We start from the raw sequence: 12,512 nt of genomic DNA, 5'->3' as shown, positions 1-12,512 counted from the left end.
ATGTACTATGTTTGAGAATGAAGTTAATGATATTTTAAACAATAGAATCATATATTTTAACTTTTTGTCCTTCTTGGAATATTAGTTCAAACTATATTGATTTTATGGAATAATAATTTTAAGAATGTGCTTATTGGAATAAAAATTTCCAATGAGGGATTTATCCTTAATTTTCCAATAATTAAATTATGTATTTTGTTTTTTGCCAAAATTATTGTGTATAATGTAAAAAGACAAAAAAGTAACTTAATTGGCGGATCCCGTGACATATGGATTAACATTTAAACCAAAAGAAAAGTATTTCACGAGAACTCCATTTTTGACACGTAACCCTCGGACATGATTTGCCTTAAAAATCAATTTGTTGCTTCAAATTAAAACACAAACACTAATCCTTTTCTCATCACTTACCTAATCATTCGATAATTTGAACAATCAAAAACCCATGTTTTATTCTCTATTATAACTTAAAAACATTTCAAATTCCAAACTTCAATTTTTTTCATAAATACAAATTATAAACATTATCCATTTCACGATAACATTACTTATATCGAAATGAAGCATTTGCTGAAATCTTTTTGGAAAAGACTATATAATTTGTAATTATTCGTGAATTTCTTGCTCTATATTATACAATTACCCCTTTATTATTTTATAATAATTTTGTTGCTAGTTGTCAATAATATTAAAAGTAAAAGTTACAATAAATAAGACTAGTTTTTTTTTTCTAATGGAAAATGTTAGAAACCCCAAAAGTCTCCAAAATCTATGTGACATCAAAATAGTTCTTGATTAAAAACATACATGTATGACCTACTTCACATCTAACATTTCACATTAAATGAGGGGTTTTGGGGGTCACTTTTTTGGATTTCACATTATCGTTTTCTAATATTTAACTATAATATGAGATAATGGAATAATGAGTCTTTAATTAAAAATATCATTTTTTTTAAAACGGGAGAGAGAGATTCGAATTTTAGTCATCAGAGTGAGACATACTATTCTTATCACTCCAATTAATGGTTGCTGTGTTTAATTAAGAATATCCTTAAAAGGGAAATGAATGTAAGATCCCTGGGATTGAATTATTAAAATTGTTAAAAAAAACTAAAAAATATGTGTAAAAAATAAAAATGCTTATTAACTAAAACCAGAAGAATCAAAAAAAAAAAAAAGGACAAGTAAATCAAAGAATTAAACTACTCTGTACCCAGTTCTTCTGAGTATCTTTCTAACCCCACCCTTGATCTTTTTTTTGGGTAGAGAGTCAAATAATCTAACGGTAGCACGTCAGCAGACAACTGATTCTCGCCCTTCCGTGCTGTACCAAATCAAAATCTACCCCCGCCTTTCCTTCTTCCACCTCTCTCTCCGAAACACACGCCTCTCTTTCTCTCTCTAACGACATCTTTCCAGAGCTTTCATTTCATATTACGATTCAAAATCTCGTCAGCTAATTTCCTTCAGCTGTATTCTCTCGCTCTCTACCGTTATTTCTTTTTCTTCATTGCTTAATTTGCTTCAGCTTCCTCTGCGACTCTTGACTATACATAGCTGAAGAATTGTGAAGAATTCGAAACAGAGAAGAAGTAGTCTCTGTTCGAAATCATCCTCCTTTGAAAAGCGTTCATTTCGTTAGAAGACATGAAGGTGAGCGTATATTTATATTTGGTTTCTTATGAATTCATTTCTTTGTTTGGTTACTGGGATAATTGAGGAGGGAATTGACGGAAGAGAAAGATTATTTTTCATTTTTTGGTAGTTTGAGCAGTTAAGATCGATATTTACGGGGATTAAGGATTTTTTTGTTCTTGTTTCCTATTTTGAAAAAGTGATTCATTGTTGTGCTTTGCGATCCTTCACATACTCTTCCTGTTTTACGTTTGTGGTTTTGCTTAATGAGCTCGGAATTTGCTTTAATGCACTAAATTTAATTTGTATTTGTGCTTTGTTCATTGCAGAGATTACTTAATTAGTCCGGTGGAATGGACAGTTCGCTCACATAGATGCCGTGAATTCATAATTTCGTAATTTAAAGAGAATCTGAATTTTTGGAATTCTATCATCTTGAATTGGTTGGTGATAAAAAAAAGTTGCTACAATGGCTGACATTTTGAGTGCTGTGTCGGAGAAGTTACAAATGCTATCCACTTCTGATCATGCCTCCGTGGTCTCTATAAACCTGTTTGTTGCACTTCTCTGCGCTTGTATTGTTATTGGTCATCTTCTGGAGGAGAATCGATGGATGAACGAGTCGATCACTGCCCTACTGATTGTGAGTTTTCTTTGTCAAGCCTATCTTCTGTTGCGGAATTGCTCTAAAACGTGAAAAACAATTGAAATGAATGGTTAAATCCTTTAATTAGCCTCTGACTGACTATATTCTATGGAATATTCAACCATAGGATTCAAGATGTAGAGTTCTGATACCTTTTACACTTGAGATTTTACAAGTTGGTTGGAATGTAACCTAGAAGTAACATTCTTTCTCGGGTTTGTTGTCAGGGTCTTTGTACTGGGATTGTTATTTTGCTCGTTAGTCGAGGGAAAAGCTCTCATCTCTTGGTTTTCAGTGAAGATCTCTTTTTCATATATATGCTCCCTCCAATTATATTCAATGCGGGGTAAGTTCTACTCCGATTGACTGATTCATTTGGTTCTTTTTCAAGTGCATTGCTTTTATAGCTGTGGTTGGTTGTCCTTGGTGGTGCAAGTTGCTGTTTTTTTTTGTTTTTTTTTCTTTGTCTTTTTTCCTTTAACAGATTTTGTGGTCTCATTTTTTTATTGCTGTGGTTGTTTATTATTGGTTCCTTGTAACTAATGGTTCTTTGTAACTTGCTTTTCATACCAAGAATTAGAGTAATTTTTAATGACAGTTATGTGAAAAATCTCAATTTAGTCTCTTCAAGAATAACATTTTGGGTCGAGTATAAGAAGTACATTTAATTGCATAATGTTCTTAATTATAATATCAAAACATAAGGTTACTGCCTTACTGGTAATCTCAAATATAATTGAGAAATGAAAATATAGGTAGGAAACAGTTGTGAAGTCTTTGATGAGCTTCATTCCAAAAGCACCCTTTTAGTCACAGGATAATAATTGCCCCTTTAACACTCAATTAACACACCTTGACCCCTCTTATTTTCCTGACCACCTTAGAAATCTGTATGTCAATTTTCTTGTTTGTAAATTCACTTTTTTTTCCTTAGTTGATAAACAATTCAATTTACAAACACTAAAAAAAGTTTAATTATATTGATTTTATTGGTTTCTACCTTTTTTATTGTCATCATATTCTTTCTCAATTATATTGTATTTTCATCATTATAGTTCCATGAGAAATGATTGATTCAGTACTTATTTCGTTATGTACACTGAAAAATTTATTTTTGTTGAATCGTTAATAAAGTTAATTATTATTATAAAAAAATGTTAAACTATGAGACCACGTTGATCACAATTGTAGTAGACTTTGTTTATATCAATGTGGATTAATGTTTTACAATTGCAATATTTGAGTTTAAATTTTATTGAGATAATGTCTTTCTTTAATGTTTTTACTATTTAATAAAATTCATCCATACGAGTCTGACACCCCAAGAAAAATCCTGGCATCACCTCTGCCTGGTGTGATAATTTACTTCAATAGACGGTCAAGAATTTCAAAAGGATTGAGTCCAAAGTTAAAATTTGTTATTGTTGCCAATAAACATATATCGGAAATAATTTCTATTGATGACATATTGTTCGATTGTAATGATAGCCTGAATTGGGTGAGTTTTCATAGCATATGGGTTCCTGGACTTCAATAGATGGTCAAGAATTTCGAAAGGATTGAGTCCAAAGTTAAAATTGTTATTGTTGCCAATAAACATATATCGGAAATAATTTCTATTGATGAAATATTGTTCGATTGTAATGATGGCCTGAATTGGGTGAGTTTCCATAGCGTATGGGTTCCTGGACTTCTATAACCAGAAAGAAGTACTTCGTATGTTTTTTTTTTACAAATTAGGATTTTCAGACATGCCAAAGATAGATGAAGAGCAATCTTTGCACAACTGCATGCATTTTGAAAATTGTGGTTTACCACTCTTGCCGTCTTGCATCAAATAAAGAATAATAGCTTACCTATACTGAAAGGCTGACAGCATGACACTGATGCTTTATGTGTTTTTGTGCACGTCAAACTATCGTAAATGCATTATATATTCAATTTGGGAATACATAGTGCAGGTGATTGAAGAGAATCAGTTCAAGAGTGTACTAAAGTAAAAAAATTCTGTGGAGTTTTCAGATTTGACCTGTTCTGGAAAATTGTGCAGCAGCATAGTCTTGGGTTTAGTCTAAATTTGCGTCACTCTTTGGCAACTATCTTAACTTACAAATCATTAGGAACCTTGCAAATAAAGTTGACTCCTTATCCCAATTAAATATGCTGTTGCATGTTACTATTGGCGTTATTATGGAGTTTGCATGATTTCTGAAATTTGGTCGTGCCAACATCCAATCATTTTATTCATTCCATGTTATCTATTACTTAAAGCCAATACATGATCCGACATGATGAAATGGCACATCTTAATAAGTAGAATATTTTGAGAAGGTGAAGGATTCACCGAATACATAGGCAGCATAGTGCTATATGATCCACTTTTATGCATGCTTGGAGTCTTTCCAGATTCCAGTGGCGCTGATTTGCTCACTCAGAATTTTTTTTGCACTGTATACTCTTGTAAATTAATACAGCAAGAAGCTTGTATACTTTATACTTTATAGAGAGTACTTTTATGTTTCTTTATTGAAAATTTAACTTTCATCATCTCAAGATTATAGTTATATATTTTGAATAACTATCTTCTCTTAAGCATCATTTGCTATTTTTCTTGAGTGCAGGTTTCAAGTGAAAAAGAAGCAGTTTTTTCGTAACTTCATCACCATCATGCTGTTTGGTGCTGTTGGTACATTGATATCCTGTAGCATCATCTCAGCAGGTATATGATTACTAGAGCACTTGAATTAATCTGTCTCTTATGTGGCTCAGACAGCTCTTGATTTCAATTCAAAATCCTTAAGTAAATGAAAATCCTACTGTGTTTTATTGATGGACGGAACAACATGATAGCATGTAGTGTTTCCCCTTCCCAGTAATCCCATGCCAATGCCATGCAGATTCTCGTTACCAAGTCTTCAATTGCGTGCCAAAATCCAAAAGCTATGCCAACTTTGCTGCAAGGCTAGAAATAGAAATGGAGACGGAATTTTTTAGCTGGAGAATGAATTTCTGAAATATTATCTGGAGAATCAATTATTTCACTTGAGGAGAACCTTTAGGTCAAGTGGTTGGCACTCACCACCCTGTCGACAAGGCGGGGTTTAGAATTGCATCCCCAAAAAGTGGGGAAAAGGTTGAACAATTGCAAAAATCTCCTCCAATAAGAATTGAAATTGGAAATATATTGAGTCAAATGTGCGGAATCAAATGTGCGGAAATAAATAATATATGTTTTCTTTTCTTATTGTGGAAACATTTTAATTAAGAAAGTAATGTGTGGTAGATTTTTCATAATAATCCTCTAGCTAGGAAAAATGAAGAATTGTTACTCTATCCTGCTCACATGATACATACATTCATCCATTCATAAATTATGTGAGTAGTCTGTAGTATTTATTCTTCATCCTCAATGTAATCAAAAAAAGAAATCAGATAAATATTTTTTGGGGATCATCATTTTTCAAATAAGCTTAAAATGCAGTGTTTACTCACCTTACCTAAATTTTTTTTTTAAAGGAGAGTACGCGAAGGAAACTAAATAGGGTCTAGATCTTTTTTGCATCTCAAAATAATAAAGGGTTCATATTAATGAATTTTATGGTTGCAAACCTTATATGCCAATATTTTTTGTATCGATGAAACATTATGTTAGTGCAGAAACTTCTGAGATGATTAATATCGTACCTGTAACTCGACTGAGTTGGCTTGTGGGGAAGATGAAATGTTGTCCCCTGATTTCATTAGTGTATCCAACATTTCAACCCATCCACCTTCTTTTTCAAGTAAAAGATTAATTTGCCGTTCGTGGATTTAAATTTGATCTGATGCAGGTGTTATACAGTTCTTCAAAAAACTGGATATTGGTTCGCTGGATATAGGAGATTATCTAGGTATTTCGTTCTCATACCTTCTTTCCCAGCATTATGTTTATATTCTTTCTGGAGCTTACCATGTTTATGTACAATTTTCAGCAATTGGTGCAATCTTTGCTGCAACGGATTCTGTTTGTACATTGCAGGTCTGATACATATTAAATTCCTGAAATATGGGAAGTTTCATTGGGATAATACTCTGGAACTTTAGCTGAAAATTGTTCTGTCTGATGATTCAGGTGCTTAATCAAGACGAGACACCTTTACTCTACAGTCTGGTTTTTGGGGAGGGTGTTGTAAATGATGCTACGTCAGTGGTGCTTTTCAATGCCATCCAGAGCTATGACCTCAGTCATATTAATACCGAAAGTGCACTGCAGTTCATTGGAAATTTTTTCTATTTATTTATCACCAGCACTATGCTAGGAGTGATAGTAAGTCTCCCACTCACCTTCTCTCTCTCTCTCTCTCACTCATGTGCCCGTGTATGCACACACAAACACACTCTTTTTCATACACATACACGCGCATGCGCGCACATACATACACACATGGATGTCTGTATGCATGCCTTGTTCTGTGAGTCATGCATGGGGTTCTTTGCCATTGCAGGCTGGGCTACTTAGTGCTTTCATTATCAAGAAGCTGTACTTTGGCAGGTTTGTCTTTGACAGGAGCTGGATTTTGAATTTCACCTAGTTTATTACTTTTTATCATACTTTTTTTTTTGATACATTGAACTACCCCAAATTGGAATGGGCTGCAAAATGTGCTATATTTGTTGGATATGTGATTGACTTGGTGAAACACTGAGACCTTTAAGAAAATTCAAAGTAAGAGCTTATGATGCCTTCTTTTAATCGATTTGATAATTTTGGGTGTTAACCTTTTTGCCTTCGTAGGTGGTGTTTTCAAGTCTACTTTTGCCAATAGTTACTCAGAAGATGTGATTTGAATATTTGACTGTAACACCAAATGTGATTGTAGTTCATCTGAAATTTCAAATTTTATTGGTTTGATATATTGAAAAGATATGCTCCATCAGAGCATATAGGGTTGAAAATGGCACTTGCTAACTGATGTTTGACATGGCTCAGGCACTCAACAGATCGTGAGGTTGCTCTTATGATGCTCATGGCATACCTTTCATATATGCTGGCAGAAGTAAGATTCTACTTTAGCTCTTAATACTCTTTCACTGAGACCCTGATTTAGGATTTTATTCCGATTTTCACTTTATGCCTGGTAGTTCTTCGTCAAACCACCATCTAATTCCAAATTCATCACGTCTTTCAGCTCTTTTATCTGAGCGGTATTCTCACCGTATTTTTCTGTGGGATTGTCATGTCCCATTATACCTGGCACAATGTGACAGAGAGTTCAAGAATCACTACAAAGTATGTCTTCTTCAAGAACTTTTATTTGGCCATCAAAACTTGAAAGTTAATGGTTTGTATGTGTTTTATCATTGGCCCACTGGTTGTCATGTGGTTGACGCTTTTGTATTGGTGCCAAATTATCACAGGCATGCCTTTGCGACATTGTCATTTGTTGCTGAGATATTTATCTTCCTCTATGTTGGTATGGATGCCTTGGACATTGAGAAGTGGAGATTTGTTAGTGATAGGTATGGTCAAATGTATGAACAGTGATAGTTCTTGATATATTTAGCCTCGTTTGTATATTGAGTCACTAAAACAAGAAAGTTTTTCCTTTGTGGATTATACTTTGCTAATTGCAGCCCTAGAACTTCAGTTGCAGTGAGTTCAGTGTTACTAGCTCTGGTTATGGTTGGAAGAGCAGCTTTTGTCTTCCCACTATCCTTTTTATCGAACTTGGCGAAGAAGTCACCTAATGACAAAATTGACCTCAAGCAACAGGTAAGAAATTTGTTTTTGTGATGCCATTACCTTGTTTTCGTTCAGAGCATTGGATTGACCAACCTGCATTTGTCATTGTTAGGTTGTTATCTGGTGGGCTGGTCAAATGAGAGGCGCGGTATCTATGGCCCTTGCTTACAATCAGGTAAAATATGAATAGGGTATTTTCTTTGGGGCTATTCATATGAAAGGTTATGGGATTGAAGCTATGCAGAAAAACAGATGTAGTATTCAATTCTTCTGTATGTACCTTCCCTGTTATTTTATGTTGAGACCTGCCCCAAATCTGCTGGATAATATGCATGGGGAGGGTGGAAGAGATGGAGATGATATACATTGCTTAAAGTTGACATTTTTATATGCAGTTCACTCGGTCAGGGCACACTCAATTGCGAGCAAATGCAATCATGATCACCAGCACCATTACTGTTGTTCTTTTCAGCACAGTGGTAAGATTTCTTTTCTATCTTGACTAGTGAGTAATCACTAACTGCATGAGCTAGTGTTGGTCTACCCTGTAATTATAAAAACTATTTAGCATTCTTTCTTTTTGTGGCAACTTTTTTCAACATTGAATGCATGGATTTAGAATATTAGTGAGAAGAAATTTGACTTGAAATAATAATTAAGGTCATGGTGATTATACAAGTCATGGGAGTATTAGTAAGCGATCCCCTTTTGCGACTTAGTTTGCTGAAGATCTGTGGTTACTGGGGATTTCCTTGGTTGCATTAAATAGTGTTATTTAACTAACAATTATTAAATGGTTCAAATATAAACCTACTTTCTTCCCTGTTGGCGGTCTTTCCTCTTTTGAAGTGTTGAATTTCATTATTTACCATTCTCTCATTTTAAATATAATAAATACCAATCTCTCTTAAATGTTTGGTTACACTCAGGTTTTTGGATTGTTTACGAAACCTCTTATAAGGTTCTTACTGCCTCATCCAAAGCATACAACTAGTATGGTATTGTCGGATTCGTCTACTCCAAAATCATTCATGGTACCACTCCTTGGACCCGGGCAGGAGTCTGTGGACTCACTTGCAGATTTTGGTGGGAGTAATGGTCCCCGTCCAAACAGTTTGCGTGCACTGCTGACCACGCCAACGCACACAGTTCACTATTACTGGCGTAAGTTTGATGATGCTTTCATGCGTCCTGTATTTGGCGGCCGGGGTTTTGTTCCATTTGTTCCTGGTTCTCCAACTGAACGCGAAAACACTCAATGGCAATGAGTAGCAGGAGCCAAACAAGATGTACAAAGTAAGTAAAGTTATGTGAATCATTCTCTGCATATGTTTTGAACCTACTCAAGAATTTTCTGACATATTTTAGTGTGAGTGGTAAAACAGATATTTTATCGTAGCATGTGTAATTATTTGCCATATATGATAGTTATGTAATATGCATTCTGTAAGTGCAAATCTTCCTCCTGTGGTCATATCCAATTCAATCACTACTAGTCAAAAAGGGTATGATTTGACCATGTTTGGTTTCATGATCCAGAAGAATGACCGAATATAAAACAAATTTTTTTTTTCTTTCTATAAAGGATGAAAAACACCTCATCAAACTGACTAATGATCATTATTATTATTACCTGGAGAAAGTCCGCCAGAAATGTCGCATATATAAGAGGAAGGTAGAAGGCATGGTAGCAAACAACAACCTGAAAAGGTATTTTCGTAGTGGATCACTTGAATGGTTGTCTGAAAGTTTAAATGGCGTACTTGCCATAATGAAATTTGATCTAAACTAACCAGAATCCGAAATTTACACCACTCCCTGTGGCTGTAAGTGCACGAGCAAACAGATATATGGCATTCAAGGTGAACATGCATGAGGGTGATGTATTTGTAGAATGCAGGTCTTGCTGAAGAAAAGAAAAGAAGAGACGGTCACAATTTCTAAGAGGGGTGTAATTGATCAAACAATGTTAATGATATAGATATTTAGTGAACTAACCAGGTAGCCTCTCTCCCCGCCCACTTGGAGTGATAAATAATAAACGAGATGAATCCATAAACTGCAGTTAACACTAGCCCTGTGGAAAACCCACAAGGTCCACTTATGATGTGGATTTTCCTTGCTATCGACAAACAAAGGGACATCCCAGTGGGCGGTGTCAAAGAGAGAGAAACAGACTTAAGAGAGAGAAACATCAAAGAGGAATGAAAGAACCCATAAATCACATAAACTATGACAATCAATCAATCATCATAGAAGAAACAAACATGAAGAAAAGAACCCATAAATCACAGACAATTCAAAATCTAAACAGACTTAAATTACAAACCTACAAGGAGCACCAAACAAGATTTAGCAAGCTAACGAGCCAAAGGGTCCCATAATACGCAATCATTATATGTGATCGCCCATTAGATAGCTTTGAGAAGCTCTTCTTGACCTGGAAAGCCAAGTAGAACACAAACAATAGCGAGGGTACAATCAAGGCCACATTGTGCCAAAATCCATGGCACTCGAAGAGCCACCGTCCATGAAAAGCAGATTCTTCTAACATATTAGAGTTAGGAGGCCGAGATAGTGGGAATGCAATTGACGATTCCGCAGCGATTCCTGAAAGGGTAGGCATGTTGAGAGGTTTGTTTGTTGCATATGGAGAAATGGTTGAGCCAAACAGCAGAAGCAAAAAACCCTAACCCTAGGATTTCATCATAGAGATTTGAATTGACTACAATAGATTTCGATCGTGTTTATAGTGGGAGCGTTGGAGTTAGACTAAGATGAGGACAAAATCTCATCGTAACCCTAATCAACCTCGAACCCGCATGATCCTCCTCTCTGCAACGTCTCAGAACGCACAAGAAAAACTGGAGAATCCACTCGATCAGTGTTGTTTGACTAACTAACTTTCATAACTCAGATAGCCAAACACAATAAAAAACCAAAACCGACGACATCTTCTCTTTCAAGCAAGCAAGCTTCACACAAATATTGTAGGACTCCATGACTTTTATCCAACTTAAACTATTGCATCAAATAAACGGCGTCGCATACGTCCGTTATGGGACACTACTCGTTTTTCAACTTTAAACTTTAGGTGCTACATAGCTATAAATGGAACACTTTTCACACTTCATATCAACAAATATGTTTAGGGACACTTGGAGAGGCTTTTAGTGGATGAATAGAAACATCCACAATGGTGAACACTTGATATATACTCCATATGTATTAAAACTTGTGATCAAGTGTTGGAGATATAAACACGCACAATGACACATTATAAAAGAACTTGAAATTGTGTATAAAATACCAATTACCACATGTGAGTCCCACTTATGAGATAAAAAACAAAGGGAAAAAACATGATGAGCATCTCCAATGGGAATTGTATCAAGTGTTTGAAACAATATTTTATGGTGAAATGTAGTGTTAAACCTCTACGATGAGAAGAAAACCACACTTGAAAATATCTAATAAATTAAGATTTATGGAGTACACTTTAAAAACTTGAAAGTGTATATAAGCGGGATCCACATGTGGTATCAGAGCATCTCCAATGGTAGCTCTTGAGTCACCACTCCAAATCCCTTGATACTTGTGCAAATTCTCAATTCTCAAGTGTTTTATGAGCATCCACAATGGGTAATATTTTTAACACTTGAAACCCAACTTTATGATTAATTGTACCACTACACCCCCACAATGGGTACAAAATCACTCTTAATAAATTATAGAAAATTCTCAAGTGTTTTATGAGCATCCACAATGGGTAATATTTTTAACACTTGAAACCCCACTTTATGATTAATTGTACCACTACACCCCCACAATGGGTACAAAATCACTCTTAATAAATTATAGAAATTTAGCTGATACAAAAACAAGTCCTATAACCCAAAGAGGGGGCCCAACATGGGCACACCCGAGTGAAGGCCAAAGCCCAACCCACAAGGAATGATCCTAACTCTACACTAGAAAAAGCCTTAACTAATGAGAGGATTGTCCATCCTTATAAGTTAGACTTGAGAAGTCTCCACAACCGATGTGGCATTCCCGCATCATTCCCGCCCCCTTAGAACTCAGCTTGACCACATACGTCAAGTCATACAGACACACCACCTTCCCCAGACACACCAAGGAAGTACAGTCACCAGACCTGACCCTGGGCTCCGATACCAATTGATACAAAAATAAGTCCTATAACCCAAAGAGGGGGCCCAACATGAGCACACCCGAGTGAAGGCCCAAGCCCAACCCACAAGGAATGAACCTAACTCTACACTAGAAAATGCCTTAACTAATGAGAGGATTGTCCATCCTTATAAGCTAGACTTGGAGTGCTTGAATCATGTTAATCTCCGTACATGTAGTGCTAAAGCCTCACAATGGGCATAAAATCACCCTTGAAATTTTGGAGGAACTTTTGCCATGCTCCACATATGGAGCCTCACTAATTTGATGAATAGTAAATGCATAATATCCACTCAACCAATCATCAAACGCCAT

The 12,512-nt window shown here is 35.5% G+C and overlaps 1 protein-coding gene and 1 pseudogene across 2 annotated transcripts; one reads left to right on the top strand and one right to left on the bottom strand.

The window, feature by feature from the left end:
• The first annotated feature begins 1,371 nt into the window (after positions 1-1,371).
• LOC120011273 (sodium/hydrogen exchanger 2-like) lies at positions 1,372-9,492 on the top strand. Of its 2 annotated transcripts, XM_038862349.1 has the most exons (15): positions 1,372-1,656; positions 1,968-2,281; positions 2,512-2,630; positions 4,906-5,003; positions 6,115-6,174; positions 6,256-6,302; positions 6,396-6,590; positions 6,769-6,815; positions 7,254-7,320; positions 7,453-7,553; positions 7,682-7,783; positions 7,898-8,036; positions 8,119-8,181; positions 8,402-8,485; positions 8,936-9,274. In XM_038862349.1, the coding sequence occupies exons 2-15, from the start codon at positions 2,108-2,110 to the stop codon at positions 9,272-9,274; spliced, it is 1,635 nt and encodes a 544-aa protein (XP_038718277.1). In that variant the 5' UTR covers positions 1,372-1,656; positions 1,968-2,107. The 2 variants fall into 2 exon arrangements, with proteins under 2 accessions (XP_038718277.1, XP_038718278.1); XM_038862350.1 differs by lacking the exon at positions 1,372-1,656 and having other exon boundaries at positions 2,108-2,281; positions 8,936-9,492.
• Positions 9,415-12,512, bottom strand: LOC120010497 (annotated as a pseudogene).

This window comes from Tripterygium wilfordii, chromosome 12, assembly GCF_013401445.1.
Source record: "Tripterygium wilfordii isolate XIE 37 chromosome 12, ASM1340144v1, whole genome shotgun sequence".
NCBI classification, from domain to species: domain Eukaryota; kingdom Viridiplantae; phylum Streptophyta; class Magnoliopsida; order Celastrales; family Celastraceae; genus Tripterygium; species Tripterygium wilfordii.
The sequence above is the reverse complement of the archived record's forward strand: the minus strand, read 5'-3'. Positions and strand labels throughout refer to the sequence as shown.

Excerpts from the sequence above, each read along its gene's own strand:
- LOC120011273 (XM_038862350.1), top strand. The coding sequence starts at position 2,108 with ATGGCTGACATTTTGAGTGCTGTGTCGGAGAAGTTACAAATGCTATCC. Across the intron at positions 2,282-2,511 it reads CGATCACTGCCCTACTGATT|GGTCTTTGTACTGGGATTGT; the intron begins GTGAGTTTTCTT and ends GTTTGTTGTCAG. Across the intron at positions 6,175-6,255 it reads GGATATAGGAGATTATCTAG|CAATTGGTGCAATCTTTGCT; the intron begins GTATTTCGTTCT and ends TACAATTTTCAG.